This window comes from Molothrus aeneus, chromosome 10, assembly GCF_037042795.1.
Source record: "Molothrus aeneus isolate 106 chromosome 10, BPBGC_Maene_1.0, whole genome shotgun sequence".
In the NCBI taxonomy this organism is placed as follows: Eukaryota; Metazoa; Chordata; class Aves; order Passeriformes; family Icteridae; genus Molothrus; species Molothrus aeneus.
In genome coordinates this window covers 2,441,000-2,457,177 of record NC_089655.1, presented here as the reverse complement: position 1 = coordinate 2,457,177, position 16,178 = coordinate 2,441,000, and the positions used below count along the sequence as shown (strand labels likewise).

General features: G+C 44.0%; 1 protein-coding gene and 1 long non-coding RNA gene across 2 annotated transcripts; one reads left to right on the top strand and one right to left on the bottom strand.

Annotated features, from left to right (window-relative positions):
- Positions 1-2,497: 2,497 nt before the first annotated feature.
- On the bottom strand, positions 2,498-5,571 carry LOC136560746 (G-protein coupled receptor 55-like). The gene is made up of 3 exons (XM_066556769.1): positions 5,460-5,571; positions 4,317-4,594; positions 2,498-3,656 (listed from the first exon to the last, which is right to left on the bottom strand). Exon 3 carries the CDS (start codon positions 3,641-3,643, stop codon positions 2,726-2,728), a length of 918 nt encoding a protein of 305 aa, XP_066412866.1. The 5' UTR covers positions 3,644-3,656; positions 4,317-4,594; positions 5,460-5,571; the 3' UTR covers positions 2,498-2,725.
- Positions 5,572-13,128: 7,557 nt separating this feature from the next.
- LOC136560885 (uncharacterized) lies at positions 13,129-15,795 on the top strand. Its single transcript, XR_010784214.1, has 3 exons — positions 13,129-14,769; positions 14,875-14,962; positions 15,593-15,795. It is a non-coding gene; the product is annotated as an uncharacterized lncRNA (long non-coding RNA).
- The last annotated feature ends 383 nt before the right edge of the window (positions 15,796-16,178 follow it).

The window sequence follows — 16,178 nt, the reverse complement described above, 5'->3', positions numbered from 1 at the left end:
GGAGAGTCAATATTCAGAGGCCCAGAAACAGTAAGATCCAGCAGGGAACTTTTTAGTAGAAAGTGTTGCCTTTACAAAATTCTAATTTCTCCCAGGAATGTAGAATGAGTCGCTGCTGTGCCCTGACATCGGTGCTCTCATAGCAGGCAGAGGCACTGTGGGCCCTGCTCACAGGCTGTGCCCTGTCATGGACAGCTACTTGCTTTTCCACACCTCAGCCTGTTTGTTTCTAGAAAAATCAGTGGCCAGATTCACCGGAGAAACACAGAGGAGATGCTCAGGTGAAGAAGAAATGCCTCAAGCATTTTTAAGTTTTCTTTGTTCAGTGTTAACAATGCTTAACCTGGTCAACATCCCAGCCCTTTCTAAGCAGTATGTTACTGCTGAGGAAGGTAACCTAGAAGCCAAAAATTCCTAAATTTAATGTTCATCTCCCTGCTGTCTACCAGCACTCTAAATTAAATTACAGTACAAGTTACTTTATGATCTGTGGGACCAAGGACAGCAGGGTAAAAAACCAAAACGGGCGTACTCAGAAAAAAGCTGAGCAACAGAGGAAGCATAAAACTACAGGTGAGCTTCTAGTCCCAGTTATTGCAGTGTAAGCCCAAAGTCATGTCAGTGAAACTAATGGAGCTGCCTCAGGCTACAGAAGAGCAATTGAGATCAGTTTTCTCATACACTTTGGCATTTTCTGCCTCCCCAGGTACTGACGCAATCCCTGTTCCCTCTGTTCAGGCATTGTCAGTTAAGCTGGAGGCCCTCTTGGCAAGGCCCACTGCTTTGAGATGGAAAATAACTCTTTTGCCTCAGCATTATTTTCTTCTATGATTTGTTAACTCTTTTTCCAAAAGGAGCATGAAGTCACAATGGTAAAATCTTTGTGTCTACTGAAGGGTAGTTAGTTAAAAGGTAAGTTATGAGCAAGGACCTGATGAGGATTCCTTATCTGCTAGCAGGGATATTCAGTCAGATATTCTGAAGGTACCGAGGGAATCAATGGAAATGGCCATAGCTATGGAGAGGGAATTCTTGATGGAATATCCTGGTGAATTTTATTTTCAGGCATTTTTTCATAACCAGGATATAAGGTAAATACACAGTCCATGTCTTCTCAGAAGCACAATTCATCACCTGAGCACCAAAAGGACTCTGTCAACATCAGCACATGCTTAGGTCTGTGTTGAGTCAGTGTTCCCAACTGGAACTGGACTTCTTTGGCACAATCTCATACATAAATTCATTTAAAAAACATTCCCTTTGACAGACTGGAGCCCCTACATGTAAATCTCCAACTCAGGGGAGAAATCAATACACACTTTGTGCATTAGCCTTGTCAAAAGTTGTGGAAAAGAGACGGTTCAAAGGCTGGGATTAGTGTCCCTGCCTCAAAGAGGTACTGCAAGGATGCAGCTCAGCATGAATATGAGAACTCTTTGGCTTTGATTGCTAAATCAGCCTCATCCCTGGGGAAGGTGGCAGCTGATGGCTGGGACAGGGCTGCAGGCAGCAGTGGGGGTGGCCCAGAGCAGTGGGGTGCCTCTCTGCAGGCTGCATGCTCCTTGTCCTTGGCTTTATCTGTGCCTGTGAGTGCTGATAAGAAGTAACTGACTGGCATGTTAGGCTCTCACTGCTTGATTATTTTTTATTGCCTTGTTTGCTTGGGGAATGGGAGTGCTTAGCTTGCTCTGAGGTCCAAAAGGTTGCTTTCCCCCAGGGTTCTGTGTGCTTCTGGCTACTGCTTTAGGGATCAGGGCTGCTCTTATCTTATTCCCCCATAAGGTGGGGGTGGTTCTTTCAGGTTCATGTGTTTGCCACTGCATTGGACATGGGGATTTTTTTTCATGCTCTTGTTTGGTTTGGCTTTGTTCATGAAACTATGTTTGTAACCAAGCAGGAAGGAACAGATGTGAAAAACCTGCAAGGAGGAGAGGAGCTGACGAGGAAGCCGGGAACTGGGTGAGTCAATTAATGTGTGCTGTGTGGGGATTGGAGCCAGTGGCAGCTTTAGTTAGATGTGTGCTGAGCTGTCACAACAGCTGTCACTAAAACAAGTGCTGCACCTTGAAGTCCAGCAGTGGAGGAATGATATGGAGACCTTGCTATACACACATGAACCTAAAGCTGCCTTTGCATTTAGAGTTACAATCATTATTTTCTTTTTTAAATAGCATTATCATTATGCTTTTATAAATAGCACAATCATTATTTTCTTTTTTAAATAGCAAGTCTAAACCTGACAGGCACATGTGTGTGAGGACAAGCGTAGGTGACCAGGACAGGGGAGGCAACAGCATTTAGTCTGAAGCTTTTTACCATGAACTTCAAGGCTTTGTTTCTCACCTGACCAAATCTGTAGTGACTAAAGTTTTGAGGAAGGTTTGCAGTTACAGTGTGGACAGGGAAGCTGAAATACGTTACCACATATAAGTGAATATTTTTTTCTTTTCGGAGTGAAGAAGAATCACATCCAAAGAAATATGCATCACTATTAATATGAATAATTAAAAATATTTTTATACATAAATAATAACAGGAAACATTATGGAAAGAAACAAAAAAGTTAGGAAGAGTCTCTTGGAAATTGACATAGTTCTGGTTTTTAAGAAATATTTTCAGCTGTGAATATTTAAAGCAAACTGCTTAGGCAAGAAGTTCAGAACCCTGTACTTTCCACAAAAGCCTCTCCAACATCATCCCAAGTAACGAACATTCAGTACATAAATCAAGGCTTTTGCACAGCTCTTTTTTCACTGTTTTGCCATGGGTCTTCCAAGGACTCCTTTAAAACAAAATAATAACACACCCCATCGAGACAGCAGTTCAGGTTTGCCCAGCAAAGGGTGACCTGAACAGTGTCTCGTAGCACTTGTTGAAAACTGATGTGGATGACATTGTTCTTCACCAAAAAGTACATCAAGTATGCCACGTGGTAAGGTGTGAAACACACCAGAAAGGCAGCCAGGTTTGTCACCACGATCCTCTCTGCTCTGGTGCTGTGTGTCTGGGGGTTGTCTGGCTTTCTGTGCCTCCTCAGGCACCGGACAGTTTGGGCCGTGCAGAAAGTCATGGCTGCCATGCTGCCGAAGAAGATGATCTCCAGGGTGCTGAGCAGCCCTGCGTTCTCCCACGTGCTCTTGGAGAAGTTGTGGAAGCAGGATGAGATGTTGTGGCCCTTTCCATGCAGTTGGAAAGTAGAGAGTGTCCCCACAGAGGTGCCCAGGCAGATGAGAGCACAGACCATGGCAGCTTTCTTGATGGACCTGAGGGTGAGTGCCACAAAGGGGTAGCAGATAGCGATGTAGCGATCCACGCAGATGCACAGGGAGATGAGGATGCTGCCATACATGTTCACAAAGTACAGGCTCTCCAAGGTGGAGCAAAACACAGACCCCAAGTTCCAGTTGTCCTGAAGGTGGTAGGAAATGATTTTGAAAGGAAGGGTAAACAACAGCAAAGTATCCAGGAATATAAGGGCTATCATGTAGACTGTAGATTCTGACAGCTTTTTAACCTTAAAAAACAGGAATGACAGAGCCATTATGTTGAACAGCAATCCCAGGATAAAAGTGGGGGTGTACACAATGAGCTGGAACAGTTCCACAGTAGCACTGATATTGCCCTTGCCATGGGTGTCATTCATATCTCCAGGTATGCTGAAAGAGAAGAAAATCACCACAAGGAAGGATGAAGATCATGTAGAAGACATAGAACAAAGGCTAATGAGGTCTCTATGTGTCCACAGCCTTGGAAACACTTTGTTCCCCTTCTGTGTGCTGAATTGCAGCTCCTGGTAGCGTGGAGCTGCTCAGTGCCAGTGATTTTGGGGCAAGGTTGTACCTCAAGGGGGATAGGGCTTTCTGGTGCCCACCCTCACTTGCACTGTTAGCTGTAACCCCAGACTGTGCTGTCCTGAAATTCTGGCTGGGCAGAGTATGAGTATGACTGCACCATCCCCTTGGAGAGATTCAATCTCTCTGCAGAACCAAGGTAGCAGACCCTGATTTTAGGGTTTCTTGGATCACGAGGGTGCAACAATTCTGTGGCTCCTGTTTCCTGCATCAAGCTATCAGATGAGATCTCGGGGAGCCAAGAACAGAAGGGTGCCCCACATTTATGAATGTGAAGATCCCATACAGTCACTGCCATCCTGCACTCCCTCCCACCACCCCTGGGCAAAGAGGGACTGTGAGTACCTCTGGCCCTTCTAAAGGCTGTTTGAAAGCTGCATGCAGGAAGCTTCCAACAGGCTGTTTCTGGCAGAGGTTAAGTCTTTGGTAGAGGGATGAGATTTTGTCTAAATCAGCCAGACTTACCAGAGCTGAGACAGGGGTTACAGGAAACATGCAGCTGGATTTGCCTCTGCAAGAAGGAACTGAAGGAGTCAGGCAGGCACCCTCCGAGCTGAGCTGGGGTCACAAAGTAATTGCCTTCTTTAGAGGAAGGGTTCTGGCTTGATCCTGCCCTCAGACTCTCCTGATAAGGACCAGGAAGGTGCTCATTGGTTTCTGCAGTGCTGTAATCACTTAAAAATGCAAATGGCCAGGAATACCAGATCCTTTCCTCCAGCCAGTTCCATGACAGCAAATGGAACCTGTAAATAAAGTATGCCAGAGATCTTTCTGTCAGCACCCAGAAATTAATTTCTCCTGCTGTTCTCTAGTTTTTACTTCAAACCAGTGTCTTTCCTACATGAGTTGCTGATTTTGATGCTGTTCCATTTTGGATTTGTCAACTGTTTATCAACTGAGCAGTCAAAGTTTCTGTCCTGCAGATCAAGTCACCCCCCATAGGATTTCACAGGCAAACTCTCCCTTGCTGTGGTTTGAGAGATTAAGATCTCTTTGAATGAGATTCAGATCAGCAAAAAAGGAAATTTAGTTCTTTGCTCCTTAAAGACACAGTAAGGGCAGGTAAGTGAGATTCTGTAAATTCCTGGCTTAGACAGAAGTAAGAAAAGCAGCATGAAGCACTGTGGGTTTGATGCTGGGAGGGAGCCCATAACTGAGAGCCAAAGGAAGGAAAATTAATTAAGGAATTTCTAAAAAGTAATAAATACTGACAAAGTTCTTTACTTCAATGCCTCTGTAGGAGATTTCATTACTACCTTCCTTTCTTCAGTCTTGTTTCTAATTTGTTTGATAGTGTGTCTAAGAAGTTCTGGGTCTAGAGAAATAGAATTTCAGCTTCTCACCAAGATGTTTAACTAAGAAAATTCCCACTATGATTAAAAGATGTTTCAGACTAGGATGTGTTGTGCAGATTTATTAAAAAATAAACAGAAAAAATATTATATAAAGTATAAATTCAAAGGGAAGCTTTGTTCAGTCATTAAAAAAGTTAGCTAAGCTGTAAGCAATGCAAGTTATGTAAAATATAATTAGTTTTTGGCTCTCGTGACAAGAGGAAAGCTTTTAAGGCCAGGTTTTGCTATAGTGAAATATCTCTTGTCATCTTACCTTTGGGCTGCCTCGTGCTCTGCTTGTTGGCTTTTTCTCCTTCTCAGCTTGCAGAATTCTGCACTCTTGTGTTTTCTTTTAGGGCAGCAGAGTGAGCTGCATGCAAAGCAGCTGCTGGTCAGAATGCCAGAAAGCCCCAAGTGCTGCTGCTTTTTGTTCCATCGCAGATTTCCATGACAGCGTGGGGCTCCCCACGCCGTGTCTGCAGGCAGGCTCTGCGTGCGCAGGCAGTCACAGCTCCTTTGAGGATGTCAGTCTGTGGGACTCACACCTCTGTGAGTCACCCTTTAAAACGCGGAAGGAAAGAAATCTGGCTCTACAGACCTCTCTTTGTGTTTTTTTTTTCCTCTTTTGTGTGGCTTTTTTTGGTGTTTTATTTGTTTGGTTTTTTGTTTTGGTTTGGTTTGGGTTTTTTGTGGTTTTTTTTTTGGTCGGTTAGTTAGTTGGTTTTTTTGGTGGTATTTTTTTGTTTGTTTCTTCTCCAATACAGGATTTTATTGATTGTACATAGCATCCATGGGTAGAGTGTTAGGTGTCAAAATGTGCTTTGAGCTAAATCCAGTCATTGCTTCCTTTACTTTTCATGATATCAGAAAGGAAAAAGAGATTGCTGATTTTCGGTGGTGATCTGGTACAACTTGGTGTTTCAAAAGAGTCAAGGGTTACTCTTACATCTGTTTCTACTCCTAGGGAGCAGGGAATATACCCATGGAGAGTGTCAGGTGATGATTTTCTTCGGGTAGAAAGGGGAAAAAAAGTGAACTATTTTGGCTGTTGTCTGCATGTTTGCAGTGTTCTTTTCAAAAAGGGAAAGAAAGTCCACAGATGACGTTTTGCTTGGTCTTCTGCATACTCCTTACATTTCAAAACTGAGGATTATACTGGCTAAATTAAATCTGTGGAAGAGATAGGTGATAGGACATGAGACAAGAAACAGTCCCTTGGGGTTTCCCCCAGGCTATTTTAGTTGAAATGACTCTAAGGAAAAAAAAGCAACACCACCAAAGGAAAAAACCCATAAAAGTTTGAATGAATAGTACCTCACCTCATTTCTCAGCTGTTGCACTTCTGTGCTGGTCTTGTGACTGTGGCTGCATTGTGAGTGTGAACAAAACCCAGCACAGGCAGGCACCAGCACCATGAAGGGATGTCTGGGGCTGCCCTCAGCTCAGATGGGCTCATTTTGCAGCACAAACACCAAAATCCAGCACCTGGTGAATTCTGTCCCACAATGATAGGAAGAGTCGATATTAACGGATTAAAAGGTGATGTTGTTATGAATGGTTGTTATGAGTTAGTTATTTTTGTGGTAATTTTTTGGATATTTCTTGTTTAAAATTTAAAAACTTAGGATTGTGAGGTTTTGTTTTTATGGTTTGTATCTGCATTGAAAAATTAAGTGAGTTTTTGGGTTTTTTTTTGTTTTGTGGGAGGTTTTGGGGGGTTTTTTGAGTATGTTTTAGGATATTTGTGTTACGTTTTGATAGGTGTATTGTGTTAGTTAAATTTTTTATTTGTTGTTATTTAGGGTTTTATTGGAAAGTGTTTATTTTGTGGGTGATTAGGTAGAGAGGGTTTATAATTTGGTTAAATTTGGGAATGTGTTAAAATTTTTTTAAAAATTTATGATGTTTAGGAAAGTTTGTGAGGCTTTTTGTTGGTTGGTGGAGATATTGTTGTAATTTTGTTGATGATGTGTGAATTTGATGTTGTTTGTTTTGTTATTTTATTTTTAGGAATTGGATTTGTCGGGTAGGTTTTATAATTTTGGGGGTTTTTTTGATGGTGAAATTGGTTTCTAGGAGAATCTGGATGATTTTTTTTTTAAATACTTTCATTGTTGTGTTTTTTCCCACAATGATGTTATTGATACATTGTAGATGTTGATATATTGTATGTAGATATATTGATATATTGTAGATTTTTGGAATTTTGGGGGTTTTTTTAGTGTAGTTTGGATTATGTGGTGGAGTTTCTTTAGTACATGTTGTTTCTTGTTCCTCTTCATCAGCAAGACCAAAGTTTTCATTTTTAGCTTGGTGCTGCTCTGTGCTCCTGCCCTGCTCTGGGCTTTGCAGATGCCACTTCTGAAACTGCCACCAAAGCTCACAGCGAGGGCTCTCTTTTCCCACTCAAGGTTTTCCCCTCCCTCACATGCTCGGGGCTTTTTCTTCTGTCTCATTTCCTCTCTGACCCTCATGTTCTGAGCACTGCCCACCTTGCTGGAGGCTGTCCCCAGCCAGGTGTCCCCTGGCTGCACAGAGCTCTGTGAGACTCCACATCTGGAGACAGATGCTGTGGGAAAGGCAGGATGGGGAAGCAGCAGGGGTGGCTCAGCCACCCCCAGTGAGTGATCTGCTTTTGTTCCAGCAGTGTCCTTGTGCCCCTGTTCACAGGGGTCTGAGGATGAGGGAAGAGACAAGGATCTGACTCCATGTTTCAGAAGGCTTGATTTATTATTTTATGATATATATTATATTAAAACTATACTAAAAGAATAGAAGAAAGGATTTCATCAGAAGGCTGGCTAAGAATAGAAAAAGAAGGAATGAATAACAAAGGTTTGTGTCTCAGACTCTGTCCAAGCCAGCTGGGCTGTGATTGGCCATTAATTAGAAACAACCCCATGAGCCCAATCCCAGATGCACCTGTTGCATTCCACAGCAGCAGATAACCATTGGGTACATTTTGTTCCTGAGGCCTCTCAGCTTCTCAGGAGGAAAAATCCTAAGGAAAGGATTTTCCATAAAATATGTCTGTGACATATCCTTGTGAGTTCTTCAGGGAAGAAATGGCCAGGAAGGCACGGGCAGGGGTACAAATGCACCTGGGACAAGGTGTGAAGGCTCCTCTCCCTTCAAATGGAATGGATGAAAAGGTGTGATGCTGAGGGCTGCTGGGGAGGGTGACAAGGATCCCAGTGAGCAGCACAATGGAAAGGCTGGGACAGCCCCTGAAGGACTCCTATAGTGTTCATTACTTGGGATGCAGGGGAAAGCAGTGGGCAGCAAGGTTTCTGCTGCTTTCTGTTCTCAGCACAGGCTCTGCTCTGTGCTAATGGGATGTGTCTCTTCACAAAGTCCTCAAGTCCAAGTGTGGGTCCCTTTTCATGGAGATGTGGGAGAAGAGGGCCACCTCTGCACCTTCTCCTCTGTCCTTGACACATCTGTGTGTGTCACCAATGCCACCAGTGTGTGAAGCACCTCCTGTTTCACATGATTCCTGATACTGATGCATCATCTTGTGCCTTTTTCCTCATGAAGGAGCTGCTTCACATGCACTTTTTTGTTGGTATTGAGGACTTTGCTATATCACTGCTGCTACACAGACCTCACCTTCAGGACACACATATCTCACCTTCAGGCCACACAGATCTCATCTTCAGGCCACACAGACCTCACCTTCAGGACACACATATCTCATCTTCAGGCCACACAGAGACCTCATCTTCAGGCCACACAGATCTCATCTTCAGGCCACACAGATCTCATCTTCAGGCCACACACAGATCTCACCTTCAGGACATACAGATCTCAGTTTCAGGACACACACACAGACCTCCAGGCCACACAGACCTCATCTTCAGGACACACAGACCTCATCTTCAGGACACACATATTTCTCACCTTCAGGACACACAGACCTCATCTTCAGACCATGCATATCTCACCTTCAGGCCATGCATATCTCACCTTCAGGACACACAGATATCTCACCTTCAGGACACACAGATGTCATCTTCAGGCCACACACATATCTTCAGGACACACAGACTTCACCTTCAGGACACACAGACCTCACCTTCAGGACACACACATGTCCCTCAATGGCAACCAGAGAAGTTCTGCCGATTCCCTGTGCTTGCCCTTAAGGCCAGCCTTCTCCTTGCAGTGCTGGGCAGTGCCAGCCAAGGTCCTCCTGGCTCTCCAGATGTTGGTCCTGGCTCTTGGGAAGTGTCAGCATGGGGCTGATGCTGCTGTCAGCCTTCCAGTTTATGACAAGTCAGTAACCACACAGGGTTGGGCAGTGAAGACATGGTGAGGTTTTTTCTTGATTTAAATCATAGCCTAACCAGTGAGAAAAGCATTTGCCCTGTTTGAGAAGAGAGAGCATCCACTGCTGTGATGCAGAGCTGCCTGCAGCCACTGGGTGAGCCAGAGATGGGGTGAAATGTCCCATCCCCTTCATCTGGTGGCTCTGCAGAGCTGTTTGCAACTGAGTTGCTCCATCTCGTGGCACAGGAGTGTAGCGGTTTGGGTTGGCCAATCTGAGATTTCCCGGCCGATGCAGCAATGGGCGCGGTGGGTTCGCTGTGGGCTCATCACCACCTGTGTACTCATTTGGTGCTGGGAGGCAGGAGCAGCACTAAGGCAAAGCGGGCTCAAAGCTCACTGTGAAAAATGCCAATCACTTGGGGTTTTTTTTAAGTTTTAAAAGTTTAATGATAATAAAATAGTTATAGCAATATAATTAGAGTAATAAAAATTTGGACAATTTGGATTAGGACAATACGAGACAATAGAGACAAAGAGTTACAGAACAGTCTAGGTACCTTTTTCTAGGCAAAATAAGCCCAAAAAGGACCCACCTTAACAGAGGATTAACCCTTAAAAACAATAACCTGTTGCATATTCATACATCTCACACATGATGCATAAATTCCATTCAAACACAGGATTCTGTCTGGGCAGTGTCAGCTTCTTCCTCTGAATCCTAATGGTGTCTTCATGGCTGAGCAAGGTGGGAAGAAGTTTGTTTCTTCTGATAAGGGAGCAATAAATTCTCTTTCTCTGAAAGATTCAGGTGTCCTGTGGCTGCTATCTTGGTGCGAGTCCTTTCTTTAAAAAAAGTATCCTACATAGCATAGTTTCTATTTTAACATTTTGTTAAAACCTAAAACTGTATTTAAGACACTACTTAAGAGAATTAATACAGCATAACTTTCTAACAGAACACATAAAATATTTATTTTAATATTTGCGAAAAGCCAATCATAAAATTCACATTTTTCACACTCGCCTTTCTGCAAGGCACTGTGAATACCATTCCACATTCCTCCACAGGAATGAGGAGCTTGGCCTCAGCCCTGCCATGTGCCTGCCTGTCTGTCTGTCTGTCTGTCTGTGGTGTTCCAGGAGGAACACCATCATGTGACCGTGTTCACAGGGGTGTGAGGATGAGGGCAGAGATGAGGATCTGACTCCATGTTTCAGAAGGCTGATTTATTATTTTATGATCTATATTATATTAAAACTATACTAAAAGAATAGAAGAAAGGATTTCATCAGAAGGCTGGCTAAGAATAGAAAAAGAAGGAATGATAACCAAGTTTTGTGTCTGGGACAGAGAGTCCAAGCCAACTGACTGTGATTGGCCATTGATTAGAAACAACCCCATGAGCCCAATCCCAGCTGCACCTGTTGCATTCCACAGCAGCAGATAACCATTGGGTACATTTTGTTCCTGAGGCCTCTCAGCTCCTCTCAGGAGGAAAAATCCTAAGGAAAGGATTTCTCATAAAAGATGTCTGTGACACCATCGTGTAGCTCAGACAGTTTATCCCAAGCTGTCCCCACCAGCTGAGCGCTCCTCTTCTTGTCCTCGCTGGAATGATGAGCAAGGCAGAGGCTGAGCTCTGATGGTTCTGGGTGGGGAGGACCAAAGCACAGCAGGGCTGAGATGAAGCTTTTCTGTGGAGGAAGTGGCCACAAGGCTGCCTGTGTGTGGCTCGTGGGGCCGAGGGCCAGGGCCAGGAAGCTGCTGAGCCGAATCAGCGCTCTGACCGCAGCACTGATGTTTGTCACCGATGTTTGGTGTCCTCTGGGAAGGACCAGCCAACCTTGGCTGTGCAAGAATTCCCCAAGGGTCCTTCACTGCTGGAGGAGATAAATCTGCTGCGTGGGAGAGCAGATGAGCTGCTCTGGCTCTTTGAGCCTTGACGTGTTCAGTGTTGAACTGATCTGATATTTTTGGAGAGACGTGTCTCAGTTTCCACAGAGAAATCAGCTGGGGATGCTCTTGTGGTGCTTCTGAGTCCAGATCAGCAGGGTGGGTATTTTCCATCTCAGTGCCCTGAGAATGGTGAAATTTGAGCCTGGTGGAGATCTGTCTCTGGTATTGCAGATTTTGCATTTTCAGTTGTTCTCTGGCTCCGCAGAGCAGGCATTAGAGAGAGGCTCATGCACCCCAGTTGTGGGCCCTGAATAACACATCACAGCCTTTGTGTCTCTTCTGCCTAATGGCTGAGTCATTTTGACACTTCTAAGTATTTTTTCCTATTTAAACCATTAGCTATACTGGTCTTCAAATTATCATTACCCTTGAAAGACTTGAGACAGCATTTTCGCAAATCCAGTATTTCCTGAGAGATCATACAAACTCCCAAACCCTATGACTGACCTGGCAAGATCAGACAGGCACTTTGGCTGGAATTCTGCAAGGTAGGGGGGAAAAAAAAAATCAATTACTGAAGATGGTCAAGATCTCATTTTATTTTTCACAATTGCAATTCAATTGTGAATTGCACGTAGAGCTCTAGGAAAATAACTGCAGAACTGGAGCTCCTTTCCAAAGGCACTTGCCCTCAATTTTGAGCCAACTGGGCTCTTAGATGGCTGAGGTACTGCATGCACCCTGTGGTGACCAAAGAGTCTCAGTCAGACCCCACATCTCATGGTTCCATTTCTTCTTAATGGGAACAGTCAGTTTTCCTTGCCTCGTTTCTGGGTGTGTAATGTGTCTGTGAGAAACTGCCAGAGGTATTTACAGCAGGGAGGGAAGGTCTCTGAATGTCATTTCATTACAAGAAAATAATGAATGGAAAAAGAACCCAAGAGTCATTTTAGGAAAGAGAAAAAGTGTGGCTCAAGTGGCTCAAGTGACCAGAGCCAGCAGTGGATGTTAAAGGGAAGAGTTAAAAACTGCATGAAGAGAAAAACTTGGGTTGGCAGCTGAATCATGATTTCCAGTGTTCCTATGGTAGCAGAAATTGAAAGACAGCAAACCTCCAAGTTCAGATAATTGGCATTAAGAGATTAATTAGTTAGGAATGCAGTGACAGCAGTGAGAAGCTGACAAATCCACATTTTCCTGAATTTCTATAGATAAGATATTCCTCAAAGGAAATATTCTTACAAAATTGTATGTTTGCAAAAGACCTGCTTGTGGGGGAAAAAGAAAAACTTTAAAGAAATGTTTTTACTAGAATTCATTTTGCTTTCTCTGTTTTCTGCTCTATGACTTCATTATGTAAATTGTGTGTACCATTGTTGTACCAAACATCATCCCACAGTCTATTTTAATGTTAACAGACCAGCAGCAATGCAGGTATTTATGATATCATGATGTACTGGTAAAATTTAACTTTTCAGCACACAGAGGATTTGGCTGCTAATGAAAATCCTTTTCCTCCTGCTGTTGCACAGTTGGACACATCAGTTTGGTGCCTTGCTAATGTTACAACCTGTTTATCAAATACTATCCCTGCTGAACACTGTGCTGATCAGGTGTGGTGTTTGTGCCTGGACACACCACTTTCAGGGTGATTTAGGTTTCTGCACAGGACATCTCAATGCACCATGACAGGCTTTGCATGCAGGGCACAGCCAAGGTTGGGGTTTTTGTCCTCTTCTCAATGTACCTGTTCTGGTCCTGTCCTGGCATACACAGGGGCTGGGGTTTGGGGTTTTTTTCATTTTATGTATGGGAAATCAAAGCAGAGATAATAAGAAGGATTATCCAAAGGTTATACAAGACACTTGCAATGGAGTGCAGTTTCCCAGATCCAGATATCCAAGACCAAATGAATTTTCACCTGTTCCTTCCTGGGACCCAGCTCTGTCTGCAGCCCAGGAGGGACAACAGTGCATCAATTACACCCTTCTAGAAGTCCTACATTCTTCTAAAAAAACTTTTCTGTATCCCCTTTCCTATTCAGAATTAACTAGTCTTGGGTGGTAATTGTTGAAACTCTGTTGATAGTATGTAGTAACAAACAAAAGGAGTATTAAATGACATTGTTTTATTTCCTTTCGGGTTTCATATGTATGTGATCACCTAATTACTTTGAATCTTTCAGCCTTTCTGATTAATTTCAAAAACATTTCAGTTTGGGTGAGGCTGTGTGAAGGAAGGCAGGGAGAGCTTTGTGCCAGCCTCTGTATCTAGAGGATGCTGTCTGTGTATGCAAAGTCAGAGATGTGGTCCACAGAGAAAGGGGCCCAGTGGCTCCACAAGAAGAAACAAACCTGGGTTTCAACCAAAAGAAAGGAGAGCTGCTGCTCCTGCCCTGTCCCTGCTGCTCCTGCCCTGTCCCTGCTGCTCCTGCCCTGTCCCTGCTGCCATCTCCCCCCTCCTCTTCCCACTGCTTTGCTTCCCTCAGAGCTGCTATGCACAGACTGAGCCTTCACCCTTCTCTTCCTTTTTGAAATGCCCCTTCAGTGAAAAGTTTAAAGGGTTTTTAGTGGACAAAACCCACTGTGAGTTAAAAAAATATCCATCTTCCTTCCTGAAAATGGAGCTTGAGAGCTGCTTGTTTGGTACCGGGACACGCCTGCACTTCAGACTTCTTGCACTTATTAATTTAAGTGAAATCCAATTCAAATGAATAAATATATGACACTGATGAAGATGTAACATGCATTTATCAGGCCACATCCTTTTCCTGTTGTTTTCCTGGTAAGTGTTTCTAAAGTCAAGTATTAAAATATTTTAGCATAAAAATTTCTCTGGTCTTGAGCATTTTTTTGTAAACAACCACAACCACTGAAGCAATACTAAATAGGGCTATACATGCTGATTTAGCAGTCTGGTTTGTGATCTGAATTAAGTGGGGAGCTGGAGAAAGTGGTTAGAGTAAATTTTTCTTTAACTACAAAACCTTTTTTTTTTTTAATTTTATTTTTAATATTCTTACTGTAATCTGATTTTTGCAGAGATGATGCTTGGGTCATGTTTTTCAGTGTTAACACCTGGTTCTTGAGAGTAAATTGTTCCAGCATCCAGAACATTGTTTCTTCCATTTTTTTTGATCTCATAAGCTTGTGAATAGTCTGATCAAATTTGAGATGAAGATGAGTCCAAGCTTCTAGAACTGCAGTTTAATGACATCTACACAGCCTGCCACATTTCAGCCAAATCTCTACCTGAAACTGTAACTGGTGGCTTAAAATTTGTTCCTCTCGAGTTGTTAAAAAGATTAACTGTGTTTTGTGCTTCTTTTCTTTTTCTTTTAAGCTGATCCGATTCGTCAAACTGAGAAATCCTGACCATTTCTGCAGGAGAGCTCTTATGATTCTGGATTGAGGAGAAGGTATATGTTTGCAGGGACACCCATGAATGTTAATTTAATTGGAATTTTCCCCCAAACAAATGGATGCACTGTATAATTATGGCTTATTCCTCTTCTGCTCCACAGCACCTCCCACATCAACATCCAAGGGACTCCTGGTAGGGGCAGCTGCCATTCAGCAGGACAGAGATTTTCAGCCAGGTCTTAACAGCATGTAAGCCACAAGGCAGGGGTGGAAGAAAGGGTGTGTGATGCTGTTCTATTTGTTAACTTGATGCTGCTTACACCAAGACAATTTTTATGGTACATACACAAAGTGAGCTCTGGGTTCTGTTTGCATCCAGCTGAGTTTTCACAGCCAGCTCAAGCAGTGCTGGGGTGCACAGGCACTGAGGGAGCCCTGCTTGCCTTCAGCCTCATCCCAGCTGCCAGGGGGGCCAGGGTTAGGGTTAGGGTTAGAGTTAGGGCTGCCTGCTGCCCAGCAGAAAAGGGGCTCTGGCTCTGTGGGAGCCCCACTGCCACCCTGTGCCCTGCTCCTGGTGAGTCACGCTCAGAGATGGGTGATCTCCACTTCAGAAACCTCTCTGCCTGTGCTGAAGGGCTGTGCTTTAAGGTGCTCTCAGTATTTCAAGGTGTTTTGTTTCATGCAGGTCTGTCTTCTCTAAGGTTCAGGAGGCAGACTGCTGCTGAAGGCAAACCAAAGGGTCAGGGTGCTGTGAGTGAAGCTCTCAGCCAGAAGGAAACCCAGGCAGGGCTTTCATGTTCGTGTTCTCCTCATGCTGCATGCCAGTCATTTCTGTACCCCCAGTTCTTCCCCTTCAGCTTTGATTTCACTGTGCTCCAGCTCCAGATGTACATGAGGCCTTCGGGTCTCTCAGCTCTCTGACATGAGAAGAAAGGTGACTCAATCCCACAGCTTTCAGTGTACAGGAAAAAGCAGCTTTTTCTCACTGCTGAGGAAAACCTGGGGCAGATTCTCAGAAGAGTCCCAGCTGTGGCTTGCTGGCAATCACCAAAGCCGGGAAAGGAGCTCTGTGGACAGGTAAGTGCCAGGGAGGGTGAGAACACCCAGTGAAAGAGGCCAGAGGATGCTGCAGGGCAGGAGGGGGGATGGCTGCTCGGGGTGGCCCCTGTGGTGCACAGGGATGGCTCTTCTCTCCCTACCTGGGCAGAACTTCCTACTTTAGGTGGAGATAAAAGGGCAAGCAAAGGGGAAAGTCTTGTAAGGAACCTTATTCAGTTTAAGCAAGTGAGTCACAAACCAGTTTTGAGAACTGGAAGGTAAGGTTGAAGAGCCAAAATTTAGGTGCAAAGTTCAGGAACAGAAGAGGGTTTGAATTTCAGCTGAGGCCATGGTCAGGGACAAAAACATATTGCCCAGAATGTCAAAATTTAGAGTAATTGCTATTATTATAGGACCTGGAGAAAGA